The sequence below is a fragment of the Colius striatus genome, chromosome 4 (assembly GCF_028858725.1).
Source record: "Colius striatus isolate bColStr4 chromosome 4, bColStr4.1.hap1, whole genome shotgun sequence".
In the NCBI taxonomy this organism is placed as follows: Eukaryota; Metazoa; Chordata; class Aves; order Coliiformes; family Coliidae; genus Colius; species Colius striatus.
Genome location: NC_084762.1, coordinates 84,132,274 through 84,155,023, shown reverse-complemented (window position 1 = coordinate 84,155,023; position 22,750 = coordinate 84,132,274). Strand labels below are relative to the sequence as shown.

Sequence of the window (22,750 nt, the reverse complement as noted above, 5' to 3'; positions counted from 1 at the left end):
AAATACACTGGTGCATCGCATGGAAACTTGGCTTCTGGGCACAGGGGAGGGATGTCTCTTTTCTTCTGTCCCAGTCTCTGATGAATTAAATTCATATTTTGTGTTCCTGCTAAAGTTTAAAGCCAAATTTTTCACTTCAGCTTCCTCCCTCCTTCTGTCCCTCTCTCCTTTCTTTAATTAAAAGATGATCGGGTCAAATGCATATAGCCACAGCTGAAAAAGGATGAATATAGCACAGATGAAATAGCTACCCTACTGAGACCTATGCCTTTATTTAGCATCACATTTGCTGGTATGTCACTGTAGTGGAGTTCAAAAGCTGACTGGATTAATTTTTTTCAACAGATCAATTGATAATCCCTAATTTTAAAAGGAACTAACTTTTGTTTGCTGTCAAACATACTTTTTACAGCTTCAGCTGTTCTCCCATTTAAGTTAATGACAAAGTCATATTTGTTCAGTGTAAAACTCTGTTTCCCAAAGACTATGAGTACATGCAAATTGGGATGCTGACTGCAATACGCTGGCTAAAACTGTTTGTTTTCAGCACCTTTGAAAATTGGGTAATTTATGGTGTACTCAAGGATGAGCACTGGTTTTGAGAGTGAGGTGACACAAGATTTTAGATAATGGATACCATGTCAGTATCTACAAAAAGATAAAAACAATCAATCTCAACATGTTTTGCCTTTTGTGAATTTTGTGAAGCCTGGTAAAATCCTGTTCCAGCTGTCCCCTGAGCAGAGAAGAAATTGATTTCAAAAAACTACTCAGATTAGTATGAGGCAAAGAAATCAAAACAGCAGTGTTGGGTAGGACAGCATATCTGATAAATCACAAATGATCTTTCTGACAGAGGAGTATCCTGCAAAATACCTAAACACATTAGTCCTTATAATTGAAGAAAATTTTAAAAGGAGAGAGGGAGAGAGAGCAAAAAGATGTGCATGAAGGTGTTTTAGAAAGAAGATGGGAGTAGATGCTCACAGTGCCTGGACTCTAGTTTTCCTCAGGTACCTCTCTTGGTAAAGCTGTTAAAAGTGTCTTGAAAATAGTGCTGCTGAACTTACCATATCCATGATTTTGACAGAAACATCGTTCTTCACTGCTCTGAATACTTCCCTTGCTTTTGCTTTGAACTTAAAAACTTCAGCCTGCTTTCCCTAATTTAACTGCCTTCACCACAATTCCCTGTTGTAATTTATCCATCTAGCTTCTTCAGCTGAGCTAACATGGTGATCTGCACCATTGCCTTGAAATCTTTTCTTGCAGCATTTTCATAACTTCCCCAGTTCACGGTGCCCCTGCCCTTTCAGTTTGTGTCATTGCTCTTTGAGCCATGGGTACAATCAAGTTGCAATAGCCAGTTAGGCAGCCACAGCTGTGTACATTGCATATATAGATTTAACTAGGGTGCTTACCTGTGAGGTCCTTTCTTGTTTGAGCTCCATCAGATTTGTGAAGGAGGAGATTGTGGCTGGAAGATTTGCCAAGCACATGAAAAGCAAAAGTAATCTTTAACTGCTAAAAGAAGTTCAAAAACAGGGAAGTTGTTGCAATATTTGCCTGCGTAAAGAAAGGAAGATGAAGTATGAGTGTAAAAGAGGTATTGATTTTTGCATATATAACATCATTTAGGAATGCTACATTCAATTTTCGTATCCATGCTGGAAAAAAAACATTGGAAAAAGCTGAGATCTAGTCTGACGTGTCCACTGTCACAAAAGGCTCAAACTCATTTCCTGAAGAGAAAGCTAAGAAGTGAATTGGTTTTTGTTTACTCCATATATCTATTTGCAAGTAGATTAGCTAAGACTGCTTCACAGCAATCAGAAGTAGCTGTTGAGATGAGTGGCAGGACACTGACAAGCATGAACCAGAAGCAAAATGTTAGTTTGTAACACTGGTATTATCACTGGAACATTTAAGATAGGAGAAAAACAGATTCACTGTCACTTACTTGAATGTCTTTCTTAAAAACTTCCTGATACCTCAGCCAGCTCACAGCTTCCGTACGTAAGAATTGTTGCATGAGGACTTACAGCCTGTCAAGCAGAGGTTGGATGGCTCTCTTGGCCTTGCACTAGCTATACGTTCTTATTTTGCCTCTTCTTTTCCCTCATTTTACTCATTGCAGCAGCCAGATCTCCGTCTTCTGTGTTTGCACAGATTCCAATGCCACGATGCTAGTTGAGTAGAAACAACAAACAGCACTGAGGGCTGAAAGAACTCCCATGGGATGCAACTACTGAATAACCATTTATTTGTTGTTTCCCTTTTTCTTTCCATAGTGAAATACATGAGAGAAGCAACCCCCTATGTGAAGAAAGGCTCTCCTGTTTCAGAAATTGGATGGGAGACACCTCCTCCTGAATCCCCCCGCCTGGGTTGTGCCTCTGCTGACCCGCTGTCGCAGCTTTCACTCTCCATCCACAGAGACAAGAAGACAATCCCACTCAAGATGTGCTATGTGACACGCAACATGATGGTGTCAGACCCCGAAAACAGGTGAGCAGGGGATTTGCCCAGGACTGGGTTTTTGACTTCACATTGAATTGTTGTTGACCTTTTCAGTGTTGGGGTGGGTGAGCAGGAGCTGGTGACAAGCTCTGGGCATACACGGTGACCCAGCAAGGGGAAAGCGAGCATTGCTTTGAGAAGGGTGTGGGAAGCCACGTGGTGCTGCGTTCAGCTTTTGAGTTGTGCCAGAGAAATTCTTCAGTGAAGTAATCCAACATTTTTATTAGAAATGGAATCTCAGGGGTTTGTTTTCATCCTGATAAGGTGTCTGCTTTTGAAGGAAAAGACCCTGTATACACTAATTGGTTACATCTTCTGGGCTGGCTTAGTCTGATTCCCCTAAATTGCATTTTCTTTCCTTTTTTTTCCCCAATTAATATTATTTTAAGAATGGCCTGTTTTGTCCATTCAGTTCTAGGCACTGAAATCAAGAATAGAGGAAAAGTTCCACTTACAAGGCATTAATGGGGAATTTCTGTGACTTCCTGTGTTTTTTTCATAATGTTAAAAATAGGATGAGCTTTTACCAGCCCTTATTTATAACATATGTGGAACAGCTGCACCACACCAGCACACTCACTCATCCCTGCTTTAACAGCTGCTAATAAAAAGGACACCAGTCAAGTCAGTAATACAGACTGATTCCTCCATCCAAATAATGGCCTTTTTGTTTTTCTGAAGTGTGCTGCCTTGCCCAGAAGCTGAGTGTAATGACTTTGATTCTCTGCACTTACGTATAGGCATAAATAAAAGTTACATTTTCTTTTCAGAGAAAGATAAGGATAGGGGGAGGGAGAGCAGTAGGGTGTTTGGGGACAATGGGTTCCCCTGTAATCGCTTGTGCTGCAATTCAGAAACTTTATCACTATCTATGTAATTTTCCTTCTTTCTCTTTTATATTTATCTGACCTTCTTTTACCTTTTTTTCCCCCCTATCCTTTATTTTTTAGTATTGCTTTACTTTGCTTCTGCTCTTCATCTCAACCAGTGGTTACCACTATAGTCAGTGGTAACTGACCCCTACAGAAGTGCAATTGTAAAACAGGAATTGCCCTAGCAGTCTTGTTTAAAGATGATTATTAATACTGGACACTTTTCTTCCATATATATCTATATAGTTTAGGATGTTGAGGTTTGACAGCTGGATAGCCTGATAGTCAGTCTATCTACCAGGGCATGTATTTTTAAATACCCGTGCAGATGACATTGTTTGAATCAGCACAATGTAATGATGCTTTACACATGTTGCCTTCATCATTTTAGCATTTTTCCCCTCCCCTTTTTTTTTTTGGACTGTAATGTAGTTCTCAGCTTCTGTCACTATCCTGGTCCTCAGTTTTGAAGGCCATGAGGACTGATTCAGAGGGATACACACACATTATTCACCAGAAGGCTGTGCTGCCATTCAGCGGGATCTTAAAAGGCTTGAGAGTTGGGCAGAGAGAAACCTCATGAGATTCAACAAGGGAAAGTGCAGAGTCCTACATCTGGGGAGGAACAACCCCATGCACCAGTACCGGCTGGGGACTGACCTGCTGGAGAGCAGCTCTGCAGAGAGACACCTGGTTGATAATAAACTAAGCATGAGCCAGCAATGTGCCCTCGTGGCCAAGAAGGCCAATGGCATCCTGGGATGCATCAAGAAGAGTGTGGCCAGCAGGTCCAGAGAGGTTCTGCTCCCCCTCTCCTCTGCCCTGGTGAGGCCTCATCTGGAGTCCTGTGTCCAGTTCTGGGCTCCTCAGCTCAAGAAGGACAGGGAGCTTCTGGAGAGAGTCCAGTGCAGGGCCACCACAGGGGACTGGAACATCTTCCTTATGAGGAAAGGCTGCAGGAACTGGGGCTGTTTAGTCTGGAGGAGACTGAGGGGGATCTTATTAATATTTACGAATATCTAAAGGGTGGGTGTCAGGAGGTTGGGGCATCCCTTTTTTTCTATTGTATCCAGTGACAGGACAAGGGGTAATGGGATGAAGCTGGAACACAAAAAGTTTCATTTAAACATAAGGAAGAACTATTTCACTTTTCAGGTGAGGGAGCCCTGGCACAGGCTGCCCAGGGAGGGTGTGGAGTCTCCTTCTGGGAGGTTTTCAAAACCCACCTGGATGTGTTCCAGTGTGACCTGATCTAGGTGGACCTGCTTTAGCAGGGGGATTGGACTAGATGATCTCTAAAGGTCCCTTGCAAAACTACCATTCTGTGATTCTATGGTACTTCTGCAATGGAGATGACTTTTTCAAAGTGTGCTACAAATGTGTATGTTCTTAGGTGTTACTAGGAAGTAACGCGTGGGAGAGTCATATTGCTTATTATCATGGTTTTCATTTTGTGTTGCTGTCATTTCCTGTGGAAAGAGTGACTTCTAATTTTTACTGTAGTCCAACACAGTGCAGTGTACAGTCTAAGCTGGATTTTTCCACTAAAGCACACCGTACCTCACCATCACCATCATAGTGGCATCCCATTCTTTCCCTTTTTCGTTTTTTTTTTAACAATTCTGAGTACTGGAACTGATATTTGCCAGTGGAAATGCTATTACAATGCAGTGATCCTTTCCCACTGGAATGTATCCCATGATAGGAATCTGATTCTACAAAATAATTTGATCTTCTTTCACAGCAGAGCCCAAACCTTGTCCTTACATGCTTATGACAGTTCTATTTCATAACCCAGTGACCTGACACACATAGATCTTATAACTGATGCTGTCACTTTGCTGGATGGCTTTAGAGGAACATTGTTGGCAGGCTGCCAGAGCATATGCTGGCCATAAAAGGGCTCCTTTGGACTGCAGCTGAGCTAATTTTCATCTAGGACCAAGCATGGACATAGAAAGCCTGCATTTTCCAGTGCAGATGTTTCTCCAGTGCAGGCTGGAGATCACGTCACAGCGGGGTTGTAGGATCAGGTTGAGTTGGTTTGATGTTCAGAATGAGAAGATAACTATGTTAAAGGACCCAGAAGGAATAACCTGCTCGTTGGCACTGAATCGTCTCCAGTTTTTAGAAAGCTAGGGTGAAATATGGGTTGAACAGGCACAGAGGAACTTAAAACATGTAGTTTTCTCACTGGAGCTAGTAGCCCTGCATAGAATTTCTACTTTCCCTTGAAGACTGGCCTCAGTTAAGAGATTCCTGTATCTCTGTCTACTCTCAGATGGTTTGGTCAGCCTGTTATTTCAGAGCACAAGTGGTTTGATGCTTTTTAGAGCCAGCAGTTCTCAGATGTTGTCTCCACCTCACCTGCCTATGGGTTTGCTCTAAAAGAGATAGGGAATGGTCTCACTTGTTACCTGATGAGGAAAGCTGTAAGATACCAAGGGATGAGATCCTTAATACAAACCAATGTCAAACTTAGTGTTTAGGATTTTTTTTTTTTTAGTAGTACAAACATGGCAACAGGATAAAAGATGCAGAACATCTTAGTGGCATCTATGTCATTCTCCTCTAGACACGGGGGCTACTGCTAAATTTTAGGCTGGAAGAAACTAGATTAAAGTAATTACTACTGAAATCTATTATTTTTACTGATATTTTACTGCATTTTTACTGATACATGTCCTTCTGGTGGAAGCATTAAAGGTCAATGTCAGGCCTCCTCAAGGAGGAACATCACCTCCCAGTGAAGGGACATGTGGGAATGATCACAGCTAGTAATACTGATAAGCAGTAAATCTTACTGCAGTATAAAAAACTCTTCATCAATTTCTGGTGGTGATACTACAGATTAGGAGAAAAAAAAAGAAAGGAAGTAGGTCTCTGAGGGGAAATCTGTTCAGTAGGTGCTTTTAATGTCTTGGGACATAATACAAAGGTGCTTCTGTGTGCAGCATGGAAGACACACCATTCCCTGGAGGAATGAGGCCATGCTGCACAGACTGAAAAGGTTTTCTCATTTGCTTTTGAAATCACCCTAAAACCCTGCTTGCACTTCATTCAGTCAAACCCAGGAGGTGTAGACCTGATCCTGCCAGCATTTAGCATGCACAAATCATGTCTTCCAGAGCAGTGTGATCCTCACAGGAAACTTCAGCAGGGATTCAGTCTTAAGATTCAAGTTACTTGCTGGCAGGATTTGGCCCTCTGATGGGAAAGGTTTTGCTTTGATTTTGAAGCTGAGAAAAGTGAGCCAAGACATATTCCCAGAAGTATGGTGCTGGGTGCCAGCTCCATACTTGCAGCGAGTATGGGTGCAGTTTGTAGCTTTTGCACCCAGGACATGTGGAGAAAAAGATAAGGAACTTCCCTGAAATGTCCATTTTGGGATTGGACTGAGAATTATGATCAGAAGGTAAAATTGAGCTGGTACCAGCAGAGGAACTGGTTAGTATCCCTTTATTCTGTGCTATGTGCACTGAGCTGCATCTGAGAATTATCTGAGCTTCCTGGGACAACAAGGTGCTGCAAGACAGACTGAGACACCTTCACTCCAAAGGCAGTTATAAACTTAAGCTGCTTCAGTAGTTTGATTCATTTTTGAATTTTTTTCATTGGAAAGTACTGGTTTGCTGAAAGAAGTATTTGCCAGATTAATGGCAAAGCTGTGGCTCCTCAAACTGGTTCCTTTTGCACAAATAATTTACTTTTTTTTCCCCCACATTTTTTAATGAGATATTGGTAATGCAAAGTAACAGGGTCAGTGAGATTTAACATTTTTAATTGTAATTGATGTATAAAGATGTAATTTATGCAACCATAGAATAGCCCTGTGTGATTTAGAAATGGTATTGTGAAATCTTAAATATAAACCAAGTTCTGGTGAATTTTGATGCATTTGCTTTTGTTACAGAAAGACATAAAACAAAAGTTGAAACACCTTCAAAATAAAAGCTGAGTTTCAGCCAGTTTTAATATGACATTGTAAAAACTAGTTCTTGGGCCAGAAATCTTGAGCCATGAATGCTGATAACAAACATAAGAAGCTATCACAAAAGTATGAAGGTGAAATAAAATGACAAAGATCTTTAAGTAGATGTCAGGAATCTGTGACTGTAGTACAGGATAGCACTTCCAAAATTGACTTCCTGAATGTTCTTCTGATACTTTTTCAGCTGTGAGGCTGGTTGGATATTTATAAAAGTGATGTCTGGATTACTAGTAGAAACTCCATGCTTTTTCAGTTAAAATACACAAAGTGACTCCATGTAGTCTGGGACCTGCCAGTATTCCACTTGTACTGCAGGTCCCAAGCACAACTGCTTTTCTTTAAAAGGATTTGACATGTGGCCCCTCAGTTCCAGAAGGACAGGGAGCTGCTGGAGAGAGTTCAGCGCAGGGCCACAAAGATGATGGAGTGGAGCATCATCCTTATGATGAAAGGCTGAGGGAGCTGGGGCTCTTCAGCTTGGAGGAGACTGAGGAGTGACCTCATTAATGTTTACAAATATGTAAAGGGTGAGTGGCAGGAGGATGGAGTCAGGCTCTTATTAGTCATATCTAGTGATAGGACAAGGGGCAATGGGTATAAGCTGGAACTTAAGAGGTTCCAAAGAAACACAAGGAAGAATTTCTTCCCTGTGAGGGTGAGGGAGCACCAGAATGAGGGTGAGGGAGAACTGGAACAGGTTGCCCAGATGGGTTATTGAGTCTCCTTGTCTGAGGACATTCAAAACCCACCTGGATGAGTTCGTGTGTGACCTGCTCTAGGTGGTCCTGCTCTGGCAGGGAAGTTGGACTGGATGATCTTTCAGGGTCCATTTCCACCCTTAAGATTCTGTGACGTTCAGACTGGACATTAGGAAGCATTTCTGTACCTAGAGGGTGGTCACACACTGGAATAGGCTTCCTAGAGAGGTGGTTGATGCCCCAAGACTGTCTTTGTTTTAAGAGGCATTTGGGCAATGCACTTCATAATGTGTTTTTAACCTTTGATCTGCCCTGAGTGACTAGATAGTTGGACTAGAGGTTCATTGTAGGACTCTTCCAACTGAACTATTGTATTGTATTGTATTGTACCGTATTCTATTCTATTCTGAAAGACATTTAGCTCCTGCACCTCTTCAAGCTTGATGAGGTTGGGAGACACTTATTAGGCAGTGGAGGAGAGTCTGGACTCTTACTGTTGAAAGCGTAGGCTGGCTTGTGCCTCCACCCTGCCTGTTTCCTGCTTGGTAAATGGGACCATGCTTCGATGCTGCCAGGCCTGAGCAGCCACTGGTCTAGAAAGCAAAGGCCAGATTCTGCTCTAAGAGCAGCATGTTTTAGGTGTACAGCTTTGCAGCTTGGGCTTTTTCGCTGCAGATGAGGGAGTAGATCCTCTGAATCATGTGCCCAGTGTAGGGCTCACAGAGGGCAAGGCACAGCCACGGAGAGTGATTGTGGTACTAAGTTACAACTGCTCTTGTAGAACATAAGCCTCATCTTCCTTGGCTTTTTGCCTCTCGCATCTTAAGAGGCAGTTTGATAACATTGGGCTAACAACGCTAGTAGACAGTTGACACTTCTGGCTACCAGTAGAAGCACAGATAGATTGATGGGCTGGGCAAAGGCTGAGCCCTAGACCCAGGACTAAGGAGGTGATGGACCATTTCAATCCCTATGCTGGTACTACTGTAGCATGGTGGATGTGTGTCAGTGCTGGGTGGACACCAGAGGTTCTGTGGGTTTTCCTGGGCAGGCAAAACTCTTCCCTTCCTGGTGGACAGTACAGATTTAGCAGTTCTGGCCTTTGGTTTAGGAAACTTGGATCTTGTTTTTCTGTTACCATATGTGTAGGTAGACAAAAGAATGAAAAAGTACTTTTGTATGCATGGGAGACAGAGCAAAGGTAAAGATGCTATAATGGGCACATTACCAATATAAAAAAAAATCCCCCTCCACACCTCCCCATGGAATTTGTGTCATGTTCCTTCTGCTGTTATTGAGCTGCTCTCTGGCTGTAGCCAAAATCTCTGTGAAATGGAGACAGTACTTAATTTGCAGTGTTGTTCTGAGCTACAACTTGAGATCCTTGGATGAAAGGCATATAGCACTTAATTATCATTATTGGTACTGACATGTTTTACTGTTTGAATATCAATAAGTCCTTTGAAGAAGTCATTGAGCCTGCTAGAGTCAAAGTCCTCATGTAGATCAAGAATTCTTGTTACTGTTTTTGTTTTGTTTTGTTTTTTCCTTGGTGGGCTGTGTTTATTAATCTGTTTAGATTATTGTTAAACTAGGGAAGAAATCAACAATCCAACATTAAAGCAACTTGAAAAGATGTAATTCAAATCCAGAAAAGAACAAAAATGATGATAATCAGGGGGAAACTGGTTGATTTCCACCTCATCCTAAACCACCTTGTTGTGCTATGCTGTTGTGATGTGCATGGTCTGTTATAGAAGGTTGATCTACCACTGTGAAGCCTTTTACATCCTTGCCCATAAAGGATTATGAATTAAGATCAAGGGGAACATGTGTTTTTAACCTTAGCTCGCCATTATTTTACTGTTATGCATCCAAATCCTCCTTTTGTGTGAAAGTGGATGTTTCTTTTCATGTTCTTGTTTGTTTATAGCAGTGAAACTGTTAATTTGCCCCCCAAATCAGTTCTTTACTGGAAGGGATGAACATGTAGGCAGCACTTGAGATTTATCTTCTGTTTTCTCTTTTGAAGCTGAGAGAAGTTAGATTAAATAACTAAAAAGGCATTTGCATCATCCCCATCAATACCCTGAGGGTAGGAAAGGGAAGTCGTTGGTGTGTGGGGGAAAGAAGTAGTGGGATGGATGAATGGCTGGGTGACGGGGAAGGCTTCATCTTTCACCTTTGTATATTAACATGTCCTCTCTAAGAGTTGCATGCCCATAGAGCCCTCCTGAGTAGGTCAATGCATTCATGGCTATAGTTGTCAGGTGAGAGATCTATAGGATTGCATTTCTTCTGTTACAACAGAATTTTGGGGGAAATCATTAACTGGGCTGATAGTCCTCTGTCATCTATGTCATCTGCTTTTTGGACACCTCTGTAATTGCTGGTGCATTTTGGAAGCTGCAGCCATCTATCTTGCTAAGGGGCAATTTTCCAACCCTGTAAGAACTGAAACCTCTAGGTAGAAAGGGTGGATTTTTTATTTTTTTATTCATTATTAGGAGTAGTTATTTTCCATCGTTTGTGAAACTCTCCACCAACCAAACAAGTCATCCACTTTGCTCTGAACTGACGTGAACTGACATCTAGCCTCAGTTTGTTCGCAGCCTTGTTGGAAGGCCACTGAGATCAGACACCTCTGTAGGACTGTCCCTCCTGTAGAAAGGAGAATTTTGGTCTCTTTTGAGTTAAATCACCAGCTACACTTTTTGGAATAAAAAAAAACAACCAAAGAACCCAAATGCCATTTTCTGCAGAGCAGCCTCGAGACTATTCATTTACACAAGCGTACCAACAAACTAGGTTGAACTTTGGATGTACATGTACTTTTATTTACTTCAGGTTTAATTTTTGTTTTGTGAAATCATCTTAAAATAGCTGTCTCCAGGCAACAGTTTGAGAAATGAATTGCTGGAGGAATGTTCCAGGATCTGGGAACATGGTGAAAACCCCTGAGTTTTCCTGTGGGGTGTTTGAAGTACCAGTGTGGAACTAGATAGTTATGGCATGTTGTGACTGACAATGACCTGTGTCAGGTGCTGGTGAATCTGGGATCACTCATGTCTCACCTGAAAAAGAAGATACACCTTTTCCCTTTATATAATGAAATGGGTCTTTCCTTCCTCCCCATCATTCTGGGCTGGACGGGTGAGCTCCTGGTGTCCTTCCCATCTCCAGCACAAATCAAATAGGAATGGGCATGTACACCTGCATGTGTTAAAAAAAAGGTCTATGTATGCATGCAGGCACGTGAGTGTAAATAAACTTTGTGTGTGTGTGTGTCCCCTATGTGTGAACCAGATGGAATGTGACCTGACAGGAATAAAATATGTCACAGTGAGTGGGTGGTAAGGAAGGATGTGCGTGGTGTGGAGGTGTCGGTAAAAGAGGCTGGCGGAACGCTTTCAGCTGGATTGTAACTTAACAAGGTTTTAACCCAAGTCTGCCATTTCTGTGAAAATATTTAAATAATGAGTTAATGGAGAAAAAGAAGGTATGTTGATGGGCTTTTGTATAGTATTTTGGTGTTGTTTTCAGCCACTCCTTCTATTAGGAGAGTTTTGAAAAAGTCAAAAGCATTTTGTTTTTTCCAAGTAGCTTCAACTATAGAGGATTGAGCTGAGGAACGGAAATAACAGCAAAGGAACTGGAAATTAATCAAGGAAGAGGGAACAAGAAGAAGAAACTGTCTTGAGAGTTTCTTGCATGGAGGGAAGGGAAGGGAGAAGGAATTAAGGTGATATACACCAACCAACAAGGCAAAGCAGTGCAATGAACCAAGGGAGTGAAAATTGCAACAGACTTTACTGCATTAACAATTTTGCAAAAAAAGAGAACAATCAAAGCACTGAAGAGATGTAGAAATACAAGTGCTCCAAGAAAAGTGTTGTAGAAAGGAAGAGCAGTGTGAGTGCTGCAGGGCAGGCCAAAGGACAACAAACAGTTGATCATTTTTTAATGGGTGTCTGTATGTGAAGGTACGTAAGTAAGTGCTGACAGCCAAGTTTCCTAAATAATGTTAGAAAGCAATTTTAACACCCTTGAGATCTGGCAAACAAAGTTGATATGCAAAAGTTTCAGTTTCCTGCCATGCTTCTCGTCCCTGTAGTCTTTGTGTTATGGCTTGGAGCCAGCCACAACCTCAAGACCCTTTTCCCAATGCTTTCCTGTACTCAATACTGGGCTTTCCCTTGCTTATCAGCAGGTCTGCAAATTGGATTTCAGACTTACAGCTCTGATCTGGCCTGACCTGCTGTTAATCAACGAGCAGGGTTTTCAGCTGGTATATTTGCATCTGCTCCCTCCTTCACCTTCTGTAGTCGCTTCTATGGCAGCAAATTGCAGATTACAGCCACAGTGTGAGCCTTGGCTGGTGAGCTGCCATCGTAGGTGCCCCGGCTCAGTGTTGGTAGATGTTGATGCTGGGTTTTAATGTCTAAGTTGCATGTGCAGACACTGCTATTTTATTAACCTCTGGTCACTTCTAGTTTCCATGTGTGTTTCTGCTGAGGGAAATTCCTGTTTTCTTGTAGTAGGAATTGGGGAGAGTTATGCTGAAGTTGTTACTTCTTCTCATGACTTGCATACAGCTTTTCCATGGGTCTCTTGAGTATGTTCAATAGGAAGATGAGTTTACTGCCAGTAGTGAAAGTGCCAGGAGGTGCCCCATGCTAGCTGTAGCCAGGAGGCCACAAGTCTCTCTGGTAGGCTGGCTCCCAGGTAGTGGTTTTCATGTTTTTGTTCTCATGGTTTTTGAACAGTCTGGCTTCTGTTTTGCATCACTTAGCAACTAAGCAGTGAATCATGGGATTTCTTGATCATGGAAGTAAAAAAGTAGATGTATAAAATAATGAGACAGTGAGACACATCCTGCTAGATGGAAGTGGACCTGTTGTTTGTCTCTTCCAGTGAGACTTTCTCCTGTAACAATTCATCTGGAAGACAGAGCTGATCTATGAACAGACCTGCTCATTTGTCCCATTTCCCTATTAATTTTCATCCATGTTCATGGATCATCTCCACTTCTTTCCCCTGTGTCCTACTACAACACTGGTGTTACTTTCCAGAAGACATCTAATTCTTCTCCAAGACCATGATCTCTTATTTGTGCAGCAGCATAAGACTCTCCCATCTCTCAGTCTGAAGGGGTTATTTATCACTATTCCAGCTATAGTCAGGTGTTCTTTGATTAGCCCAGATGCAGCTCAACTGCAGAAGTTTTACTTTGCTACAGAATGTGCTTTCAAGTTGGTTGTAGCTTTGATAGAGGTGCAGCTTTTGTGGCCGAAACAAGAGGTTTTTTCCCAACATTATTACACTTTCCTTCTTTCTATGAAAGAGTTGCTTCAGGGAGCTATGGTCAATGTATTGACCACATCAATCACGTCTTCTGGTCTTAAAGTTTCAGGAAGCATCTTTTAAATGTAAAATTAAATTCCCACCATGCACCTGAAATACGTTTGTTTTTTTTCCCAAGTGACTGACTCCACTGCTCCTTGAAACAGCACTTTTGCCATTATTTGGTGCTGAATCCACTGTGAAGATGGCTGAATTGTGTATTCCTCTATTGCCAATATTCATCACTATTACAACCAGAACATAAAAGAAAAATTCAAGAAAGAAAAAAAAAAAAAGTTTTTTGGGCAGCATGGAGAAAGAGCTCTGCTCCTTAACATCTGTAGACATTTAAAAGCTATTAAATGATTTTTGTAGTTGTTCTGAGTAGAGAAGGCAGTGTGTGATGTGCTCTGCAGATCAGTCAGTGTCAGCATACAGCAATGTGTGGAACTCCTTTACAGAACCAAATCCTTTCCTTAATTGATGTGGCACAACTCTCATGATATCCCAGCTGGTGGCAAATAGAAGTGAAATCAACTGTGACAGCACATTAGTTATATATACACCCTCTGTTTGGACATCAGTCTAGTCCAGCTCTCAAGTAACAAGTATCTACATCAGTTTTACCACTGTAAGTTGAAAGTCACGAAGTAGCTGTTCATACAGCGCGTACCTTTGTGACAGCGAGGGGACCGAGAGACTCACAGAGAAAAATTCCACTTGATTACCAAACAGCATTTGCTTGGTAAAATTGCTTTCACCTCCATCTAGGCACATCAAATAAAGATGCTTCTTTAGTGTATGCTGTGCAATTCATTGCAAGCCTAACAGTCTCTCTATGGAATATTTTCCTAGCAGACGAAACCCAAAGTTTCCATTGCTGCTTTTAATGTATTTTATTCCTGGTTCATCTCCTGATGCTGCATGTAGAATTGAAGAAGAACTTTAACAGGGTTTTTCACTTATTTATAACAAAGCCTACAACTATTTAAATGCAGTCTCTGATTGTGTTCCACTAAATCCCTGCTCGTGCTGCAAAAGCCTCTGTGTTTGTACATTAGAAGTCAACTAAACTATTTACTGTGGCTTGATGTACAGACAATGATGGAGAAGATGGAGTGAGCAGTTTTGCCCTTGATCTCTTTTTAAGTTTGCAGAGTCTGTGGCAGTGTGTTCAGTTCCTGGCTATGTGGGTACAAAACCAAAGTAGTGTGATGGACTTGAATAACTCTGGCTCCAGCTTATCATTAACTTTAACTTCAAGGGATTTACTCCACACTTTAATCAGTCACTGAATGGATAATCTGACCTGGGATGAGAGGCATAATGTGTAAATCAATGCCTGATTTGGTCCTGAGCTAATGCTGGTGCTTTCAAGAGATTTGATAATATGTATTTTGTAGATAATGAACACTTCTACAGAAAGAAACCCTATCAAATGTGGAATGAGTATAGTCTGTCAAACATTTGCTTTCGACTTCTTCTGATCCTCTGTAAAGTAAAAACTCTGGATGATGAGGCTAGGGAGTGAGTTTTGGCCTCTTACATGCAAAGTTACGGCATTTTGAGACGCCAGGTTTTTGTGTCACCCCTGTGTTCTGTGGGTGGAGAAAGGGATGCTGGAAATACTCCTTAGCTCGGTGAGACTCTTTGAGAAGGAGAGAGAAAATTACTCTTTTATTATAAGGTTTGCCAAATGATCTCTGAGAAAATGTGATATCATTCATATGCATTTCCAAGCTGGAGAGATGCCGCGCATCTTGGCAGCCATCTAGAGCTAACATATAATTCCTTTGGGTTGGTATGGGCTTTATCAGAAACAGCTCCATATGCAGTATTTACATAACTGTGGTGGAGTGTGAGAATAAACACAGCTGTGGCGTTGCCCTAAATATTTCAATTCAGTGGGGAATTAAGGGAACTTTATCACTGAACTACAGATAAACAGAAGTCAGTTAGCGGTGGTCAGTGTAGCCAAGGAACAAATCAAAGCTTCAATGGCTGGACTGCTGGAAACATTTAAGTGCTTTAGTGTTGGAGTTTACTAAGGTCACAGGTATTTTTTTTTCTTTTCAAAAAATATGGAAATGCCATCAGTCTACTGTTATACAAAAAACATCATCCAAATGGACTGGTGAATCAAAGCCGCAGAGGCTGAAAGGCAGAAAAGGGAAGAGTTTATAGGGTTGCAGTGCTTTCAGTGGTTGGAGCCCATGGGTTTCTCCAAAACTTTTAAGTTTCTTTTAGTATCGCCATCTGACTGCGGAGACAGAATTCCTGGATCTTTAGTGGAAATCTGCAAGCCTCTCTTTCCTAAGGATAGTTTAGTGCACAGATCTTAAAGCAGTAGCCAGTAGCAGAGTTCAAGCAGTTGAAGACTTAGACTTAGGTCCTTAAGGTATGAATAAAAAGGTGCCCCACCTAGCAGCTTGTGCAGAAATGATGCTTGAAGCTGTGTTACTTAGGCTAGACCAGTGCCGGGGATAAAAGGATTCAGTTTCAAGGCTGTCAAAGCAGCATTTATTCCCATTTTGAAATCACTTTTGAGAAAAGTAGCACATATTGTCCAATCTTCCTGTCAGCTCAGGGAACAAGGTAGGCTTTCTGTAGTTGTTTGTGCATCATCATCAAACTTTGATGACTGACAAGTAGTCCCTCAAAATAGCCTCATTAGAAGTCACTGAGGGATGATATTTTAAGAGTATTTTTGCAAGTGTGGCTCAGTATGTGTGTGTGCACGTGTATACTAAAATCTGAACATTGATACCACAATAGAAAGTGTATATATTAAAATATACATAGTTCAGAACCCCTTTAACAGAATTAAGAGCTGTCTAAATGTTCATTATTTTATTATTTTCATATTAACTTAAAAAAAAATAAAAATGAAGAAGTCTGCTGCTGTTCCTTTGCAACAGAAAAAGCAACACATTCTTTTAAGACTTTATAGTCCTGGTTCAGTGTTTTATTTACCACACGATACACATCGACTTTGGAGGTGGAGATTCCCTTACAGAAGCTACAGACTTTGTAAAGATCATTGTTTCACACACTCCACATGGTGCATTAACGTTTCTCAAGAACAGCACAACACTGCTGTGCAGTTCAAATAATTTTTGTCTTTAAAAGCAGTATTAAAATGGGAAGTAGAATGCAGAAAATCCTGCGTGCCACTTCTGCCTTGTCCCCGGCCTTGTCTGGGTTATGCACCTTTCCACTTTTTCAGTGGTGAAATGGGGATGCTGTCACTGACCTCATTATAAAATGCTATGGTATCTCCAGACAAAAAGTGCTCTGGAAGTACTAAGCAACATTTCACTGATTACCACAATCTAATTGAAGATCCAAGTCTAAATAATTTCTTCCAATGATGGCTGCCTACAAGAAGTTGTTCAAACGTAAGTTCATACAGCAGTGGGAGAGCAGTGTTCCTGATGTATGTGGTAGCTGTGCAAGATCGTAATGCTCATCAGACACAAATGGCTAAACCATAATTAAGTCAGGGAGATGACTTTTTCTTGCAGTTCAGAAAAAAGAGGAATGTGAACGTGCCTATCTACAGTTTTCTTATTCACCAGACATGCATCCAACAAGGAATTTTTCATTTGATACCTGAAGTTGAGTCCTTGGTGCATTCTGGAGTGGTTAAATAAGACCCTTTATTTTCAGATGGTGCTGAGCTGCAGCAGCCTTACTGAGGAAAACATGCGTTATTGTGGGCTCAGAGCTTTCTGAAAATCAGCTTGCTTTTTAAGCTATCCAAACAGTGATTTAGGACCCTGAACTGTTCAGCAGCTGAGTTTGGAAAATCATGACCTTTTCTATCTTTAGAGCAGTGTCTACATGGGGACCTCCCCTTCCCAAAATGGACAAACATGAGGCCAGCAGTCCTCACTCTCCGAGACCCAGAGCACTGCACAGATCAAGTTGCCCACTGTTCTGGATTCTGCTTCAGTTTAACCAATTAATTAAAACCTCTTAATTGTTAATTAAGCTCCAAATTGCAGGATTTTGTAGTTGCATAACAAATGTTTGCATTACAGTACTGTTTTGAACCTGAACTTGAATAAATTCCACGGAACTAATTACTTTTCTGTTACAGAAAGGAGTCGTTGTGTGTCCCAGAGATCAGGGAGCAATACACAGAACAGGATTACGTGCTTAGGCTCAGCTCCCTGGTCGAATTTGTGTGGGTTACATTCAGAGACAGTCGCTGTACATGTATAATGAAAAAGCACAATTGTGATATGGAGTTGAGTGATGGGCAGTGACCAGGGCTTGGTTTTATAATTGCTACATAAAGATAAACCAGACCATTACTTTGGGGATTATTTAGCAAATGTTCCAAGCTATAAAGAGCACACAGAGCTCGACTAATAACTATTAACTTCACTGAGAACAGAGCTGAAATAGCTGCAGTTGCCTCTCAAAGCATTTTTTTATCGTTGTGTTTGTTGTTAGCAGAAGTGTTGGCACAGGTCCCATAATCACGATGGACAGGATTCATTTTCCTGAAAACTGTGTTAGTTTGTGTTTTTCAAACCACAGTGGTGGAGTGGAAGCCCATAGGATGGTCTATTAAGCATTCTTTTTTGGGAAAAAAAATACCTCTCTCCACAGAAGTTTGGAAAACTGTAAAATATGCCTGCCAGCAGCAATCACACAATTGCAGTTAGCACTTTCTTGCTCCTGCTGTCAGTAGGATCTAAATAGAGCATTGAGGATGTTGGTAACTCTTGGAGAAGGACAATTCTGGTGGTCTTCTGGTTGATGCTTAATGGTGTCACTGAAACCACAGTGCAATCTTAAGAAAACTCCTCCATTTGGGATGAGAATAGTTCTCATTTAGCTCTATATGTGTAAAATAAAAACTCTGAGATACTCTGGGTGTGCCATGATATCCAGCTAAAGAAGGCAGCAGCTTCTGCCTGGCTTCTGCACAGTCACCTCCCTGCAGTCCTGGGTGATTACTGTGTCAGTATCTAAGTGTTTCTCTTGCCTTAATAGCTGAAGCTCCTATTGACATGCTAGATATGGGTTTGCATCAGCACTGGCAAATCCACTTTTCAGGCACTTTACCATAAGGCTAGTGTAGACTTGTCTCCAGTTAAGATGATCCTACCCTGTTCAGGTATTGCACAGGTAAGTTTTTTTTATGTTAGATCTTAATATTAGTATCTTTCTAAGTAACCCATTCCTAACACTAAGCAACATAATAAATTTAGCCACCTAATAGTACCTGAGTGAACATAATGTTTCTCCCCCTCCCCATTTTTCTAGACTTATTGAAGTTCATTCACCTGATGCCAAGCACACCGTGGTGCTCAGGAGTAAGGATTCAGCTACAGCCCAGGCCTGGTTCAATGCCATCCACTCCAGTGTCAATGAGCTCATCCCCAGAGTGATTGCAGAGGTCAGAGACCAGCTGGGTAAAACAGGGATTGCTGGAAGTCGAGAGATTAGGCATCTAGGCTGGCTTGCAGAAAAGGTAATGAAAACATTCTTCTTTTCTTTTCTAAGCTCTCTCTTTCTCGCTTGGTCTTTCTTCCTTAATTCAGCCTTGTCTGGACATGGAGAGGCTAAAGGAGGGTTTGTGTTTTGATTTAGCTTTCTATGAAGACTTTTCTTTTCTTAATGTTCCAGTTTTTATGCTTTTTAAAAAAACCAAACAAACAAAGCAAAAACCTAGAAGATCTCCTGAGTCTTCACTCCTAGGTGCCAATTAGCCAAGATTTTCCTGGGAGATGAAAAGTCTCACAGTCAAGTTCAGGCATGGGACACGGGTCACAAAATCTGCCACCAGACTCGAGCTCCCCTGAGGTGTATGAGATGCCACCTTCCTACTCCAAGTTTGGGAAGTAGCCAGTTACTTTGGCAATGGTCCACCTCTCCACTGTTGCTGGCCACAGAAGCTGGGCGTGATCTGGAGCATGAGATGATGTTCCTGCTGCACCTAGGAGTTTGTTCTTTAATTGTAACCCTGCATTTGAGCAATTCCAACTGTTACACACTGTCTTGCGCAGTTTGAGTCTCAAAATATTTTATGCCACAGGGGAGAGCTGGTGTTCAGTTTGAAAGTAGCTTGGGATCTATTAACCTGTGGACCCATAAATGCACAGGGATGGTATCACTATGAGATGATCTGGTTTTAAATCAGTAGTCTCAGAATTTGTTATAGGCACTGTACCAAATGCTAAGTGTGGATTTGCTAAAGTAACAGCATTAGGACTGTGCCTAGAAATACCTCCCATCCAGATATTGCCTGGGTGGTAATTGAGAATATCTCTGCCTCTCCAGCTGGGGCGCATGGAAAAACAGCCACTGTGTACACCCTGCCCTTTCAACCTGTGCATCTAGCACAGGAAAGCTGACTGTAATCCCACTGATTAAAAATACTCTAAAGTTTTAGCTCTGTCTGGGCTTTTGTAGATTAAACATGGGAGCCACAGGCACAGGAGCCATATTTCTATTTTGCATGCTTTAAGAGAGCACACCCTTAATTTTTAGCAAAACGTGGGTCACTTCACATCACTCGTACCTCTCTGCCAGATTTTGTGTGTTTTCCTGGCCCTCCCTTCAGGCTGGCAGAGTGAGGAGGGCAGCACAATTCTGTGCCTTAGTGCTGTAGGAAATGTAAAAATGTGGGGAAATAATTTGGAGTTAAAGTATCAAACTGTTGGTAAGTAAATTTTAACAGTATTAAACTGTACAGCTGTGGGGTTTTTAATCTTGTTTTCCCTTTTGAATCTATTTCTATAAACTTATGAAAAGATTAATATTAGAGGCTTTCTCTGTTGCAAAATACTCTCCTCTGGATGGGTAACTGCTGTGTAGGAGATCACATAGACTTTATATGTAGAATATTCATGGGTCATTTTAAGCAGACACATGTCACACTTCTGGGTGATGAATTTGCTGTCCTTACAGTTTATGCACAATATCCCATTCACACGCTTCTTTCTCCTCTTCTTTTTTTCTTTATGGATTGAGATCTTATTCCATGTTACTGATTATGGACTGGTTCAAGGTCCTGCTGAACTTGTAGGGCCAGGCTGCGGCTCCATGTGCGTGTTCCAGTGTATTTACAATGACTGTCATCAAGAATTAGCCTTGAGAGATTTGCAGTGACATTGCTACTCAATAGTCAACATGTTTTTTCACTGAATTAACTATCCAGAGCTGTGGAATGGTAACAGAGTGAAGTCAAAAGTTCCCAACTTCTTCTCATGAGGGATACCTGTTGAAAAGTAGAGAAAATCACTACATATGTAAAAAGCAATGTGAAATTACTTGTATTTTGTTAGTAGACTGTGGGCTGTAAAGCCTGAGTGAAAGAGGTAACCTGAAGCGTGGGAGAAGGAGGTAGATATACTGTACCTTTATATGCAAACTGTATATATACTGTTTCAGAGGAGGCATTAAAGAGAGCTAAATGAGGTGCTGACTACAGGGGATTTCCTAGATGTTCCTCGTGCAAAACCTGGGTTTGGCAGTGTGGAGAGATCAAATTCTGCTATGACTTTTGGATGCAGACCTGGAATACCAGCTTTCTTCTCCTGGGGCAAACTTTCCAACCACATGCACTTCTGGTTAGTTTCTATATGTTTGCATGTAGAAAGGGACCTTGTTGGTAGCAGCCACAAAATAAAACTTGTGCCTTGTATTCCTCCTGATACTACCATTCTGGGATTTTGGTTTTTTGTGTGATATTTTGAGGCATATCTTGCTATTTTTCCATGGGCTGCAGTGGGAGGAAATCAGAATTCTGTTTCAAAAAGCATCTTAGACTGTAAGTTTTAAGACAGCTTTTATGGCATTGCATTATGCTACTTACCTAGCATATCCTCACAGTGAATTCTCAGTAACGTGGAACAATGCTAAGTGAGATGAATTCCTCTGCTTCTTTGGAGAATGCTAAATGTAATCTCATAGAAATTTCACTGTAATTTGCTGTGATTACTCTCTGCTTTCATTAAGCTATTTCCTGGTTTGACATTTTTTTATATGTCTCTGTTCTAAACTTAGCTCTAAACTTCAACCTTTATGGTACTACAAAAATAGATTCATTAGCAGAGCCTCCCTGAGGTGGGTAACATTAAAATAAATAGTAGGTTATCTAAGATACTATATACAATTGCATGCTAACAGGATTCTTCCACCTTCACTGAACTTTCCTGTGAAGATAGCCCTAAATTTGTGGTCATCAATATGAAACCTCCACCTTGCAGCTCCACCATCAGATCAGGTCTTTGGCTGTGCCCCAAGGTGGGCAGTCCATTAGCAGGTAAAGACGAGAGCTCTATAGCACTTTAAGAAAGCAAACAATCACTGTGGCATTATTATAGGTAAAGAGAAAAAACAGCCAGAAGCAATCGTTAGAGCCGCCATATTCCTACTTTTATTAAGGCACTAACCATGTCCTGACCTTCACCTTATGCAAAGGTTTCGAAGCTGGCCAAGAATTAGGGAGTTATATTAGTCCCCAGGGTCCTTAAACTTTTTGTAACTAACAGAAATGTAAAGTACTAGTTTGTAATGAAGTTTGTGCACTCCCCATCACCTTTTCTTTCTTCTATTTGACTTTAACAGCAAGACCTGTGGGGTTAACAAGCGTGCTAAGCAGGAGGGAATAGCTACATGTGGGTTTTAATGTTTCCAGGTCTTTCCTTTTTTCAGTGTTCCCTGTAAAGTATTTTTAGTGACCAAAGGGGGAAAAAAAAGTTAATAATGTCATCCTAACTGAGGAGATTTTCCATATGCGTGTTAATTGTCCCTTTTCTTTCCAGGAATCCATTCAGTCCTTGTAGAAATGTCTTTTCCACCTCTCTTCCCCACTTTTTTAGAGCTCTGCACATCCTGTGGTTTATAGAGGAGCTGAAACAGGCATCACTGGTTTCCTTCTTACAGTTATTCACCTACTGTTGAGTTCCTTCATGAAGAACAAATTTGGCTCTTGCTTTGGAGAGCTAAAACACTGTCAAAATGGTAATTTATCACTCCGTAATGTCTGTTGCGATAGACCAAGGTACCATTGGCAAAAGCTTTATCAACCTCTCTGCCTCTTTAGTGCAAACAGAAAAAGGTGTCCTAGCAAAAGCAGTTTTGCAAAGGTGGCTTTTGCCAATTCAGCAGTCAGCCACACTGGCAAAAGCACTGGTTTTGGGGGAAGCTGAAGCTGTAGCCAGGCGCCAGTCTTCTCACCAGGTCACTTAAAAGACAAAAACCTAAATAAAAACCCAAGCTCTGCGTCTCTCCCTGTCCTTACTATGCCAGTGACACGTTAAATGTAGGCTTGGAAAGAAAAAGCACTTCTGCAGCCAGAGACT

General features: G+C 41.3%; 1 protein-coding gene across 1 annotated transcript in view; it reads left to right on the top strand.

Moving 5' to 3' along the window:
- SNTB1 (syntrophin beta 1) overlaps nt 1-22,750 on the top strand; it is a 118,797-nt gene that overhangs the window by 58,746 nt on the left and 37,301 nt on the right. Inside the window, exons 2-3 of the mRNA XM_061995942.1 lie at nt 2,292-2,508; nt 18,705-18,912. Of these exons, the coding sequence (XP_061851926.1) occupies nt 2,292-2,508; nt 18,705-18,912 (425 nt within the window). The remainder of the gene's footprint in view (nt 1-2,291; nt 2,509-18,704; nt 18,913-22,750) is intronic.